Below are 12,953 nucleotides of genomic sequence, written 5' to 3'. Positions count from 1 at the left end.
AGAAGATGGATGGATGTTTGAATATAGCAGGAAGAATGACACAAGTGATCAAATGGATAACATGTCATTTAAATACCTGCAATTGGGTAAAAAAAAAAGTGATCATTTGTGATGGCAGCTCATAAAGTGGTTGTTTCTGGTCTGTAGTGAAAAGTAAAACATGGGAATGCAATGTTTGCTCTTTCCAGCAGAAGTAAGATGTGCAAAAATACAAAAATCAAGGCACAAATACATTGTCTTTAATAAACTACACAATCATATAACTCAAGTCATACAAATCCAAGTTATTTCATTCGACACAGGACAAGACGTGCAGAGGTCAAACTCTCCAACTGTCCATCTTCTTAGTTTAGAGATTAGTTGTTTTGCACTTTATCACACACACTCACAAAGTCAACCCAAACCGTAGTTCCAGAACAGTAGCTGGTGTTTTTGTAAAGAGTTAAACCGGAAGAGGATAACCAGACTACTGTGAAAGTATATGTAATGTTTCTTTTCAAAGTAAACACGTCATATGCATGAGTTTCTACATAACTCATGAGCTTCATTCGTATTGCAATGCCTCCTTCCACCATGTAATGATGGATCAAATGAACATTTCAGATTGTCCTGAAAAATGCATTATTTGAGTGAATTATTTCAGAATCAATATCCTAGTAACTGGAGCTTTTGCAGGAGATTTAAGAATAAATAAAACAAATCACTGAGAAATGATGCATACAAAAAAAATCAAGAAAAACCCCAAATAACTGCAATTAAAAAAAGAAAAATAACAGCAATCAGACGAGACATCCCACACCTTTCTTAATATGTTAAAATAGATAAATGGGCGTAAACAAGAACGTTTCATCCTCAGAAATAATCCAGTAACTCGTAAAACACTCCCTTAAAAACGCTGCTGTACTCAAATATATTCGATAAATACACACAACTGCTGCTGCTCCATAATATAAGCTGTTATTAAGAGCAGGTTTTATTAGTTTGGAGGTGTTCTTGTTTATTCCCATGAAGCCGCTGCAGAGTCCGAGGAAGAGGGGGATCTGAGGAGGGAACAGAACGGGTTCATCATTATAATGATTTAGGGGTTTTTATAGAGAAATATATTTGATCACAAATAGAAAAATTCAGAATTACTTTTACTTGTGGTACCTCAAGTAAAGTTTGATGCCAATACTTTTGTACTTTTACTTGAACAGAGTAGTTTTATAATTTAGTTTTGCCACTTGTAAGTAAGTAAGAAATCTGAGTACTTCTTCCACCACTGCTTCTTCTCTCTCTCCTCACCCATCTCTTCCTTCTCTCTCTCCTCTCTCCTCACTTCCTTCTCTCTCTCCTCTCTCCTTACTTCATTCTCTCTCTCTCCTCTCCCATCCCTTCCTTTTATCTCTCCTCACTCCTCGCTTCCTTCTCTCACTCCTTGCTTCCTTCTCTCTCTCCTCACCCCTCTCTTCCTTCTCTCTCTCCTCACCCCTCTCTCTCTCTCTCCTCTCTCCATTCTCTCTCTTCTCTCCCCTCCCTTCCTTTTATCTCTCCTCACTCCTCGCTTCCTTCTCTCTCTCCTCTCCCTCCCGTCCTCACTGCCCCGGGTGGCATGTAACTGCCCCCTCACAAAAATCCACTCACAAGTAAATACAAATTGATAAATGAAATAAAATAACAGAGGCGTAAATAAATATGGAATTAATTCAAACCAAATTAAATACAATTATTAATTCAATTATTGCCTGCACTTATTTATATTTTACAAACATTGTTTGCATTTAATACAAATATAAATAAAAGTAATAGTAATAATATAAATACTTATAATATAATAACACATTTATACAGTAGTTTTCACGGGTTAACATTTGATCATGAATAAATGGATTTAGAATTACTTTTATTTAGTAAACAACAACACCTCAAATGAACATAGGAAAAAGGTAAACAGATGTGTAACTAAAGTGGAATGAACAAAAAACATAATTAAATAAAATTATGAGTTTATCATCAATTATTTTATATAAGTTTGCCATTATTATATGCATTTTTTGGATATTAATAATAATAAAAATAATTTAAAAAAGACATTACATTATATCATGCTTTTGACAGTGCTTTTTTTTAATGCATTGCTTATTTGAAAAAGGTACTTAGCTGTATATCATTTTAATTTGATTTTAATTGTATTAATCTTTATCTTGTGTGAATCTGTCCTGTTTTTCAATCTGTTGCCGTTTCAAATCCTGATTTTCCCCACGAGGATTAATAAAGCTCCATCTTATCTGATAAAATGTTGAATACTCACTCAGGTCAGTTCTCATCAGTTCCCAGGCCTTTCACTTCATCATTCTTCCTCATCTGTGACAAGGAGACAATGGTTACATGGTGATCCCTCTCAGTCAAATAAAAGCAAGACAAAATCAATAAATACCCATCAAATAAAATGAAACCAAAATAATACAATACAAATCAAAATGAAATAATTAATTTAGAAATGAAAGTGGTTAACGTCTCACCTCATCCAGCTGTGCCTTCGTCTCGTCCTCAATGCGTCGGATGTCGTCTATCGACAGATCGATCCATTTATCGATCCAGCAGAACAGCTGTCTGTGGAAGTGTGTGAAAACACGCTTCTCTATCTGGAAACCCCCGACAGGTGTGTGAGGAAACAGAGATTCAGATATTAGTTACATGGAGAAATATAAATCAAATTATTACAACACATCCATTCATTTACTTATCTTTGACTGCAATCATTCATCTGCCTCAAAACCATGTATTTATCAATGTATTATTTTATTTATTTATTCCTGTATGTATTTCAACTAGGGCTGTCAAGTGAACGCGTTAACGCGTTAACGCCACTAATTATTTTAACGCGATTAACGCATGTGTATTTTTTGTCCTCGGCCGCCCCGTAGTTTCAGAGCGCATCGAGTTTAAAATACCATCTACAAGCTGATGCTGACAGCCCCGCTCCTGCTGCCCGCTTGCAGCAGACCACACTTCCACGCTCACCGGCAGGCACCATCTGGCCATCGGGAGGACCGGGTGGGTGTGTGTGTGTGTGGCACAAGCGAGCGAGGCATACCTTACGTGTATTTCTGTTGTTAGCATCTGGTGCTAGCTAGCTGCGCTAACGGATATAAGGAGCTGTTTCAATGAAAACAGAGGAGCGACATTTCGCCGAGCACTTGACTTTATGCAGGAAGCCAGACAGTGGGACATTGTACGAAAAGTCAGCACACTCAGCACGGATAGTGCGCAACATGATTGCAGCGTCCAGGCAGCTCCCGTTCGAGCATATGCCTTGAGTTGCACATAGCTCCAACGATCCAACACACACACACACACACACACACACACACACACACACACACACACACACACACACACACACACACACACACACACACACACACACACACACACACACACACACACACACACACACACACACACACACACACACACACACACACACACACACACACACACACACACACACACACACACACACAAATATTTGTAATGTTCAGAGGTTGTTGTGTTTAATATTCATGAGAATATTTGTCATTGTTCAAATGATAATAAACATTAGCATAAAGCATATTTGTCCACTCATATGTTGATAAGAGTATTAAAAACTTGAAAAATATTCCTCTAAGGTACATTTAGAACAGATAAAAAATGTGCGATTAATTTGCGATTAATCTCGATTAACTATTTGAATCGACTGACAGCCCTAATTTCAACATCTATTTATTCTTTTCATTATTGATTTCTTTATTAGAATTTTATTTTATACATTTTTATATAGCACCTTTCATGCTTGACGCAGCACAAAGTGCTTTACAAAGGATGACAGAAAATGACAATAAAAAGTGAGGAAAATAATTGAAAACAAGGTGTAAACAAACAAAAATAGTTAATAAATAAAACAATAAAACATGAAAAGTGATTCTACTAAAAAAAAAAATAGGGACTGGCGAAAATTTCGAGGATCAGTTCTCGGATTTCTCCAGCTTGCTCTCTAGCGCCCCCTGCTGGAAACGAGTTTTGAAAGACCATGACTCTCTCCAGGTAGCTCCGATGGACTTGAAACTCGGCACACATATATATCCGGGCGAATGAGCTCTACTAAAAACCCAATGGTACCCCTAAGCTCCGCCTACTTAGATCTATTGCTAATTAGCCTAATGTGAAAAACAGTACAATTACTAACATTGTTTATCAACACCACATTTGGTATACTCTCCTCTCTCTCTCTCCTCTCTCTCTCTCTCTCCTCCCTCTCTCTCCTCCCCTCCCTCTCTCTCCTCCCTCTCACCCCTCCCTCTCTCCTCACCCCTCCCTCTCTCTCCTCACCCCTCCCTCTCTCTCCTCACCCCTCTCTTCATTGCCACATGTAACATAAACATAAACAAGGTTTGTTTACCTTGTGGATGGTGCTCTCCACAGCCGTCTGCAGGCCGGTCCACTTGAACTCCACAGAAACCAGCTTGTAGGCGCACATGTGAGGACAGTCGGGGTTATCAGCCAGCTCTTTCTGCAAACACACACAGGACACATCAAAACACACAGGACACATCAAAACACACAGGACACATCAAAACATACAGGACATCAAAACACACAGCACACATCAAAACACACAGGACACATCAAAACACACATCAAAACACACAGGACATCAAAACACACAGGACACATCAAAACACACAGGACACATCAAAACACACAGGACACATCAAAACACACAGGACACATCAAAACACACAGGACACATCAAAACACACAGGACACATCAAAACACACATCAAAACACACAGGACACATCAAAACACACAGGACACATCAAAACACACAGGACACATCAAAACACACAGGACACATCAAAACACACATCAAAACACACAGGACACATCAAAACACACAGGACACATCAAAACACACATCAAAACACACAGGACACATCAAAACACACAGGACACATCAAAACACACATCAAAACACACAGGACACATCAAAACACACAGGACACATCAAAACACACATCAAAACACACAGGACACATCAAAACACACAGGACACATCAAAACACACAGGACACATCAAAACACACAGGACACATCAAAACACACAGGACACATCAAAACACACATCAAAACACACAGGACACATCAAAACACACAGGACACATCAAAACACACATCAAAACACACAGGACACATCAAAACACACAGGACACATCAAAACACACAGGACACATCAAAACACACAGGACACCAAAACATACAGGACATCAAAACACACAGGACACATCAAAACATACAGGACATCAAAACACACAGGACACATCAAAACACACAGGACACATCAAAACACACAGGACACATCAAAACACACAGGACACATCAAAACACACAGGACACATCAAAACACACAGGACACATCAAAACACACAGGACACACAGGACACATCAAAACACACAGGACACATCAAAACACACAGGACACATCAAAACACACAGGACACATCAAAACACACATCAAAACACACAGGACACATCAAAACACACAGGACACATCAAAACACACAGGACACATCAAAACACACAGGACACATCAAAACACACATCAAAACACACAGGACACATCAAAACACACAGGACACATCAAAACACACATCAAAACACACAGGACACATCAAAACACACAGGACACATCAAAACACACAGGACACCAAAACATACAGGACATCAAAACACACAGGACACATCAAAACATACAGGACATCAAAACACACAGGACACATCAAAACACACAGGACACATCAAAACACACAGGACACATCAAAACACACAGGACACATCAAAACACACATCAAAACACACAGGACACATCAAAACACACATCAAAACACACATCAAAACACACAGGACACATCAAAACACACATCAAAACACACAGGACACATCAAAACACACATCAAAACACACAGGACACATCAAAACACACATCAAAACACACAGGACACATCAAAACACACAGGACACATCAAAACACACATCAAAACACACAGGACACATCAAAACACACAGGACACACAGGACACATCAAAACACACAGGACACATCAAAACACACAGGACACATCAAAACACACAGGACACATCAAAACACACAGGACACATCAAAACACACAGGACACATCAAAACACACACTTTTAGTAGGAAAACACATGCATTTCCAGTGGTGGACTGTAATAAAGTACGTTTACTAAAGTACTGTACTTAAATACCATTTTGAGGCACTTTACCTGAGAAAACACTACCTTTTAGAAGCCAATATTATACCCCACCCTGGATATGTTTGAGTTACCCGGCTTACCTAACCCAAAACAAACACGATCTCGCTAAGCGGTCCTACGACGCTGGTTATCAACTCGGTAACTCAAGCCAGGGTTTCTCTGTCCGGCTGAGAGCGCGTTCACATGAAAGGACAGTTTCAACATTTGACCAATCACAGACATGGACACGCATACTGACAGCGCAGCGTCACACTTCCTGAATGAAAAGTGAACTATAATATTAGACATATGAAGAAGTTAAACTTTAAACATCCATGACTTAAACACTTTATCCAGGATCAAAGCCTCAGAGCTGCACCTGCAAGGTGAACACAGCTGGGAACAGAACACGTGTTTGAATGCGTACATTAACAGGTTTATGATATCACTGCCCCGTCTAAGACACGATCTGACTTTAATTACATTTGACTCGAGTGTTTCCTCAACTTAATGTGTTGCTTAAAATAATACTTCTGCATCCAGTCTGTGACGCTGTGAGTGTTGCACGGCCAGATACGGCTCAGCTGACTCAGATAAGGAGATATATGATACATTATGAAGTGATATGCCGCGTACTGTACTTAATGTTACTTTGATCCGGTTACTTATGTCGTGGCCGATATTTAAGTAAGCTTTCTTAATGCTAATGTTATAATAGTCAGATTGCTCTGAAGATGGAGGTGATATTCTATTCATGTTCACGTTCACACAGTCGGTGATTTTTGCCGGCCGTCTTTCCTGCAACGGCAGTTTTTCTGTATTTCCTTTCTCCTGTGATATGACTTGATCGCTTTAAACTCCGCACACTGAGCTCTGATTGGTCAGCAGGCGGTGCTTTCACTGAGTTGAGCTCTTAGCCTGCAACCTAACCTGCTCCGGGGCAGGCTAGCCGTACAGTATCAGTTACCATGGAGATCTAGCCCGCTAAGAAGAGAACCAGCTTCGTAGGACCGGAAACCCCGAGTTTTCCCTGAAGTTAGCCGCTAAGCGAACATCCTGCTTCGCAGTACAGGCCTCTGGTCAGAAGAATTTCATTGCCATTTCTACACTGAAGCTTTTGTGCATTTGATATTAAAACCTTTGAATCTTTGAATCCAGTGATATAATACACAAAAGGCGATTCTGTATCTTCTTCTTCTTCACCAGCATTTAAAATGTTAGGAGCAGTACTTTCCCTGTAGTCCTGATAAACAAACATGTCCTCCTCTCACCTTCCACTCCGGTCCCAGCGGCCCTCGGCCCGTTTTCACCGACTTGAAGATGGCCGGATCGTGTTCTGGGTTGTAATCCTACAGAGAGAAAGAAGAGCAATCACACAGAAGGACAAACATGAAGCAAACTCAGCAAATACAACCAGGGGGTTAAAGATGACCCATAAAACATGGACTTGTTTTTGAGAACATGCAGAGGACTCTTACCTTTGGAGGGATGCTATTTTTGTGAGCGATGTCGATGTCGACTACCTGCACTTTATCCCATTTGCTTTTCTCCAGGCCGTGAACCTGCAGCGAAACAGAACCAAGAGGTCAGAGGTTTGGAAGAGGCAAGGAAGATATGAAACACATTTTACAGTTATATTTAATTTAAGATGCCTTTCTTGCAGACTAAATCTAAATAATATCCCACTTCTATATTGGGAGATATGAAATACACAAACTTGGTTGTGATTCCAGCACATTAGCTTCATTAGTTATAATAAAGCTTTATTTATATAGTACTTTTTAAAGTGCTTTACAAAATGGTGACACCTCACAAGTTAAAAATAAACAAGAAATTCCCCTCAGATTATTTGTCAAGAACTTTACAGGTACACGCAACAAAATATAACATTTTAACAGGTTAAGACAGCGGTTTTCAAAGTGTGAGGCGCGCATCCCCTGGGGGGCGCCAGAGAGCTTCAGGGGAGGCGCAGCGTGAGAAAAAAATTACGAGAAACAGTGAAATCTAGCTAGTTCACTTCGGCTAACTTTATGCGAGCGGCAACGTGGATCGATTTTTAGTGCAGTTACCTAAAGTGAGAGAGGAGACAGCGTCTGGCAGAAAGCGTCACTTGCACACTTTTGGCCGTCTGTGGAGACCGAGTTCCACTACCTCGCCAACAAGGCTGTAAAAGTGCTCATTCCCTTCACCTCCACCTACCTGTGTGGTTTTCCGCCTTGACTTTGATCAAAAGCAAGTACCGGTCAAGCAGGGGCAGATCTACCGGCTGCCACCCCAGCTGGCATCTTTGTTTTGAAAGAAAAGTTTTGGCTCATCGGACATTTATGAGAGAAAATCCTGAATGTCCGAGTGCAAGTGAATGCAGCACAAGACGCGAGCCTTGTAACCCCTGTGATTGGCGGCGATTTAATTTGAGCGGGACGGCGCATTCGGACCCAAGTAGACGGAAGGAATGAGGTGCGGTCTACAATGACAGAGAAGAGCCTGTCAGAGTGGCTGCACTCAGCATTGAATCAAAGCGCACTAACGCTTTAGATCTTAATACGTCTGTGAGGCGTTTTGCTGAACAACATGGTAATCGCTGCATTCAGCGTTATAGGCAACTCGATGCTCTGCTCACGGATGATCATAAAAAACTATTAAGATGATGACCTTGCGTGTGTAAATATATTTTTTCTTTGAGGGGGTCTGCCCCCAAAAAACAGTTGTAAGTCCTGAGAAAGTCAAATAAGACGGTGTGTAAAACTTCACTGCCCAGCCAACAGAAAGTAACCACTTTGATTTAACTAGGCCAGTAGGTAAGGACTTTCCACTGGATAATAATACCCGTGCATTGTAGCAACAACAACAATAATAATAATAGCAGCAATAATAATTGGGAGGGGGGGCGCGGCTGTTCTTATGTTCTCTGAGGGGAGGCTCACCTTCCACACTTTGAAGACCCCTGGGTTAAGAGACAGCAACATGTTTGATAATAAGAATAAAACACAATAAAATGAAGATTCCTCTCGGAAAACAAGACTCAACATGATGTAACAATATGAAACCCTATAACATACATTAAACATATCGGTACGGTTCAAATCTATATAAAAAGATAATAGTAATAAAAACGTCATCATTCTAATAAAGGTGAAACGATTCAAATATTAAAAGACCAGCGTAAAAGGAAATGTTGCTTTTAAAACTGTTAAATAAATAAAACGATATAAAAGCAGGTAAAGACTAAAAGACCATTGGAAGGGACGGGTTGCTAATGAAAAGCTAATCGTCGTACAAAATTACAAGGATACATATTTATGAACAAATATTAGTAGTAGTAATATACAGCTTCTTTGGACATCATTAACATCTACTTACATTTTCCTGCTCTCCCATATCAGGCTTGTGCCACGTCTCGATGGTGATAATGAACCCCTCTTTCATGTATACGTTCTGTAAACAACAGAGAGACCGAGGATAGGATCAGTCAACAACAACAACATTATGAAGAGTTACAGTTTGTAAACAGACATGGGAAACATTATTTGAGCCATTATGCATAATCAGGCCTCGACCTATCCATTACATCACGTCACTTGTTAGACGCTTTTATCCAAAGCGACTAACATACTCAACACTGTGGGCAATCCCCACAGGAGCACTTTGGGGTGAAGAGTCTCGCTTCGGTTAAATGGATTCCTTGCGTCCCTCACTTGCGTCGTTTCCCTGCGTCTAGTCCCTCCCACCAAGGAAGCATGGAGAGACGCAAGGAAACCACGAGAAGCAGGGAAATGAGTTTTAAGAGCAATGGGACGTCCTTTCCTCCGGAGCGTCACGTGAAGCCACGTCCGTTTGTGACGACGCCGCACAGCTGATCGTCTGACAGCAGCCAGATCAGTGCATGCGCTGCATCGTCCAATCAGTGAGCGATAAACAGTAAGGGGGCGGGGCAAGTGTCAGAGGATTATCGCTCCTCTGGAACAAATAAGGCCACTGGGACGCTACTCAAGATGGCGCAGACAAATCAACTTCCGGTGAGACCGAGCCCGAGGAGCGAGGAAATTAAAAATAAGAGAAGTGAAACGCACCCAAAGACATGCTGACTGCAGTGGGGTTTGAACCTGTGACACCCTGATCCGAACCCCAACGCACCATCCACTGCACCACACGCCTCACACCATTCAGGATTTTTGGAGATGCACTGCAGTCAAAATCTCCCGGATGCATTTCATATATATTGTTTCCAGGCCAAATAATTATCTCTCCATTTGAATAAGATCAAAAAACAACTATTTTATATTGTATTTTCTTAGGTGCCAGGTTACCACTGACACTGACACTTTCTCTCAATTGGTTTTAACTGGTAAGATTAAAAATAAATGAGCCAATTATTGTCAAATCAATAACTCATTGCTTTAATTCAACGTAAGCTCTACAGTATGGAGATCCATGAATGGCATTTAGGACAACGTAAAACATTACCAATATCTTCTTGAAGTTTATTGTAGGATGCTTCTGGTAATTTCACACATATTATTTATTCATTTTGAGGAGCAGTAAGGTCCTTTTTCATAGGCGAAGATGTTGTTGGGTTTTCCCCTAGTGTTTGTATTTAGTATCCTCATTATCGTGCATATAAATCGACTCAACTAAATGTCTAACTCTTCTCCCTATAGTATAGTCATAACATAATATACTCACAGTTAGGACTGCATCAGAGGGAACGGTGCAGAGCGGAGGAGAGAGAGGACAGAACGAGAAGGAGTTATTAACACACACACCGTAAACAGGTGGAGTGTGTATTTAAACAGATTGTGTGTGTGTGTGTATGTGTATGTGTGTGTGTGTGTGTGTGTGTGTGTGTGTGTCTCACCTGTTTTACAGTAAGGATATGCGTTCCACGCCTCCTCGTGAACCACCAGAGAGTCTTTGGGAGCGAGCTTCCTGATGATCCTCGGCACTTTACTGCAAACACACACACACACACACACACACACACACACACATTTTTAATATAAAATCTATGTTATTGACTAAAAATATTTTTCAGATTTACATATTCTATTAAAATATATATATGTTTCCATATAAGTATTGTATTTCTTTTATTAATGATGTGAATTATTTAAAAATAGTACAAAATAAATGGTGTATTATTGCGTTGATTTAGGAAAATTATTTTATTGAATTGAAACTGATTTTATTTATTTGAAGTGATTGATGTTGAGTTCAGTTTAGTTTGGTTTATTTGTTTATAGTGTCGTGGACAGTCCCCATTGATTAACTGTCACAAAAAACAGTAAATGGAGCAGCTTTAGCCGACATTGCTAATTCCCAGCTGTTGTCCCCGGACAGATGATAATGGACACCTTCTTAAAGCTCTCCTATCATGCAAAACGCACTTTGTGCTTCTCTACATCACCATGTGTCCCCGGTGTGTCGGGGAACTCACGCAGCGTCAGGAAATAAACCCTCTCTTTTCCTCCGTACCCAAATCTCTAAAAACGGGGAACAACGAAGCTGATCCAGATTTGCGTCCGATATGACGTAACATCTGAAATGTGGACCCACGGGCCAATCAGAAACGTTGCTATCAGAAACAACGCCCGACTGTTTTGGACGTAATATGGTCGGTGTTTACATTAGCATGCTAACACTCAGAGCTAACCTGTGCTGGAGAGCATGTGTGTGAAGAAGCAGGAAGTAGAAAGGAACTCACCTTTTGGAATAACCGGCAAGAGAGAAAGCCTTTGAGCTCCAGACTGTTTCAGAGCCTTGATAATCCATGATATGGCGTTTCATCACGGCAGCATTTAGTTTAGACGGTAGCTGCCGGGTCCCGCGTGAGCTCAGACCCCTAACTTTTTTTTTTTTTATTCTTTTTTTTTAAAGCTTTATCCCCAAATCAGCACTTTAGAAACAGGATGTGAAATAGAGGGATATGAGGCATGGCTAGAATGATCTGTTTGGTGTTTTAAGCAAAACACTTCATAGACATGTTTTTTATATATTTATATCTGAGACCTGTGCTATTGCCTAAAGATAGCATGATAGGTGAGCTTTAAAATCACAACACATCAACAGCATTAGTTATAAAGAAATGAAGAAAGAGAACAATACAAGCCAAACAACACACGTTACTACATACATGTCACATATAGCACATCACAATCACACAACAGAGACGAGGGGTCCATGATCACAACATGTAACACACACGCCATATCCAACACAGACTATGAGGTGAGCAGCGTACCTGGTCAGGTGGTAGATCTTGTGGGTGAACTGTCCCTTCTCCCCATCCTTCTCATACGGCTCGTTCACTATAACCTCGACTCCTTCTCCCCCTCCAGTCTCATTCTTACTGGCCTCTGCCACGGCGTACAGCTGACCCACCTGGTACTGCAGGGACACAAAGGGAGAGAGGAGGGTTAACATTCATACAATCAGGAATTCAATCAGCAATAATCCAGTCCAGATTTGATGAGTGTAGGTCTAGTGGTTTTAGATCAGGACCTGGTCTAATGTGGTCTACATATAAAAAAGCACTGAAATCTCCCTTTTTTGTATTTTCACAAATAGAATAAAGGTTTCACAAATCTCAAACTGGGTTATAAAGAATCTTTAGACCCTCTGGGATAATCCAGTCCAAATAAATCAGCTATGCAGCGATTTACGAGGTTCAAACACGGAG

At 40.6% G+C, this 12,953-nt stretch overlaps 1 protein-coding gene across 1 annotated transcript; it reads right to left on the bottom strand.

Moving 5' to 3' along the window:
* Window positions 1-217: 217 nt before the first annotated feature.
* On the bottom strand, window positions 218-12,661 carry LOC117442823 (phosphatidylinositol transfer protein alpha isoform-like; the record flags this gene model as incomplete). Its single annotated transcript, XM_034078784.1, has 10 exons — window positions 218-1,040; window positions 2,291-2,343; window positions 2,502-2,624; window positions 4,424-4,534; window positions 7,549-7,626; window positions 7,756-7,839; window positions 9,638-9,712; window positions 10,961-10,968; window positions 11,133-11,224; window positions 12,516-12,661. Coding segments are annotated over 9 exons (765 nt in total), but the record flags the coding sequence as incomplete, so codon positions are not given.
* Window positions 12,662-12,953: the final 292 nt, after the last annotated feature.

Source organism: Pseudochaenichthys georgianus, unplaced genomic scaffold (assembly GCF_902827115.2).
Source record: "Pseudochaenichthys georgianus unplaced genomic scaffold, fPseGeo1.2 scaffold_481_arrow_ctg1, whole genome shotgun sequence".
In the NCBI taxonomy this organism is placed as follows: domain Eukaryota; kingdom Metazoa; phylum Chordata; class Actinopteri; order Perciformes; family Channichthyidae; genus Pseudochaenichthys; species Pseudochaenichthys georgianus.
This window is presented reverse-complemented; position numbering and strand designations above follow the sequence as displayed.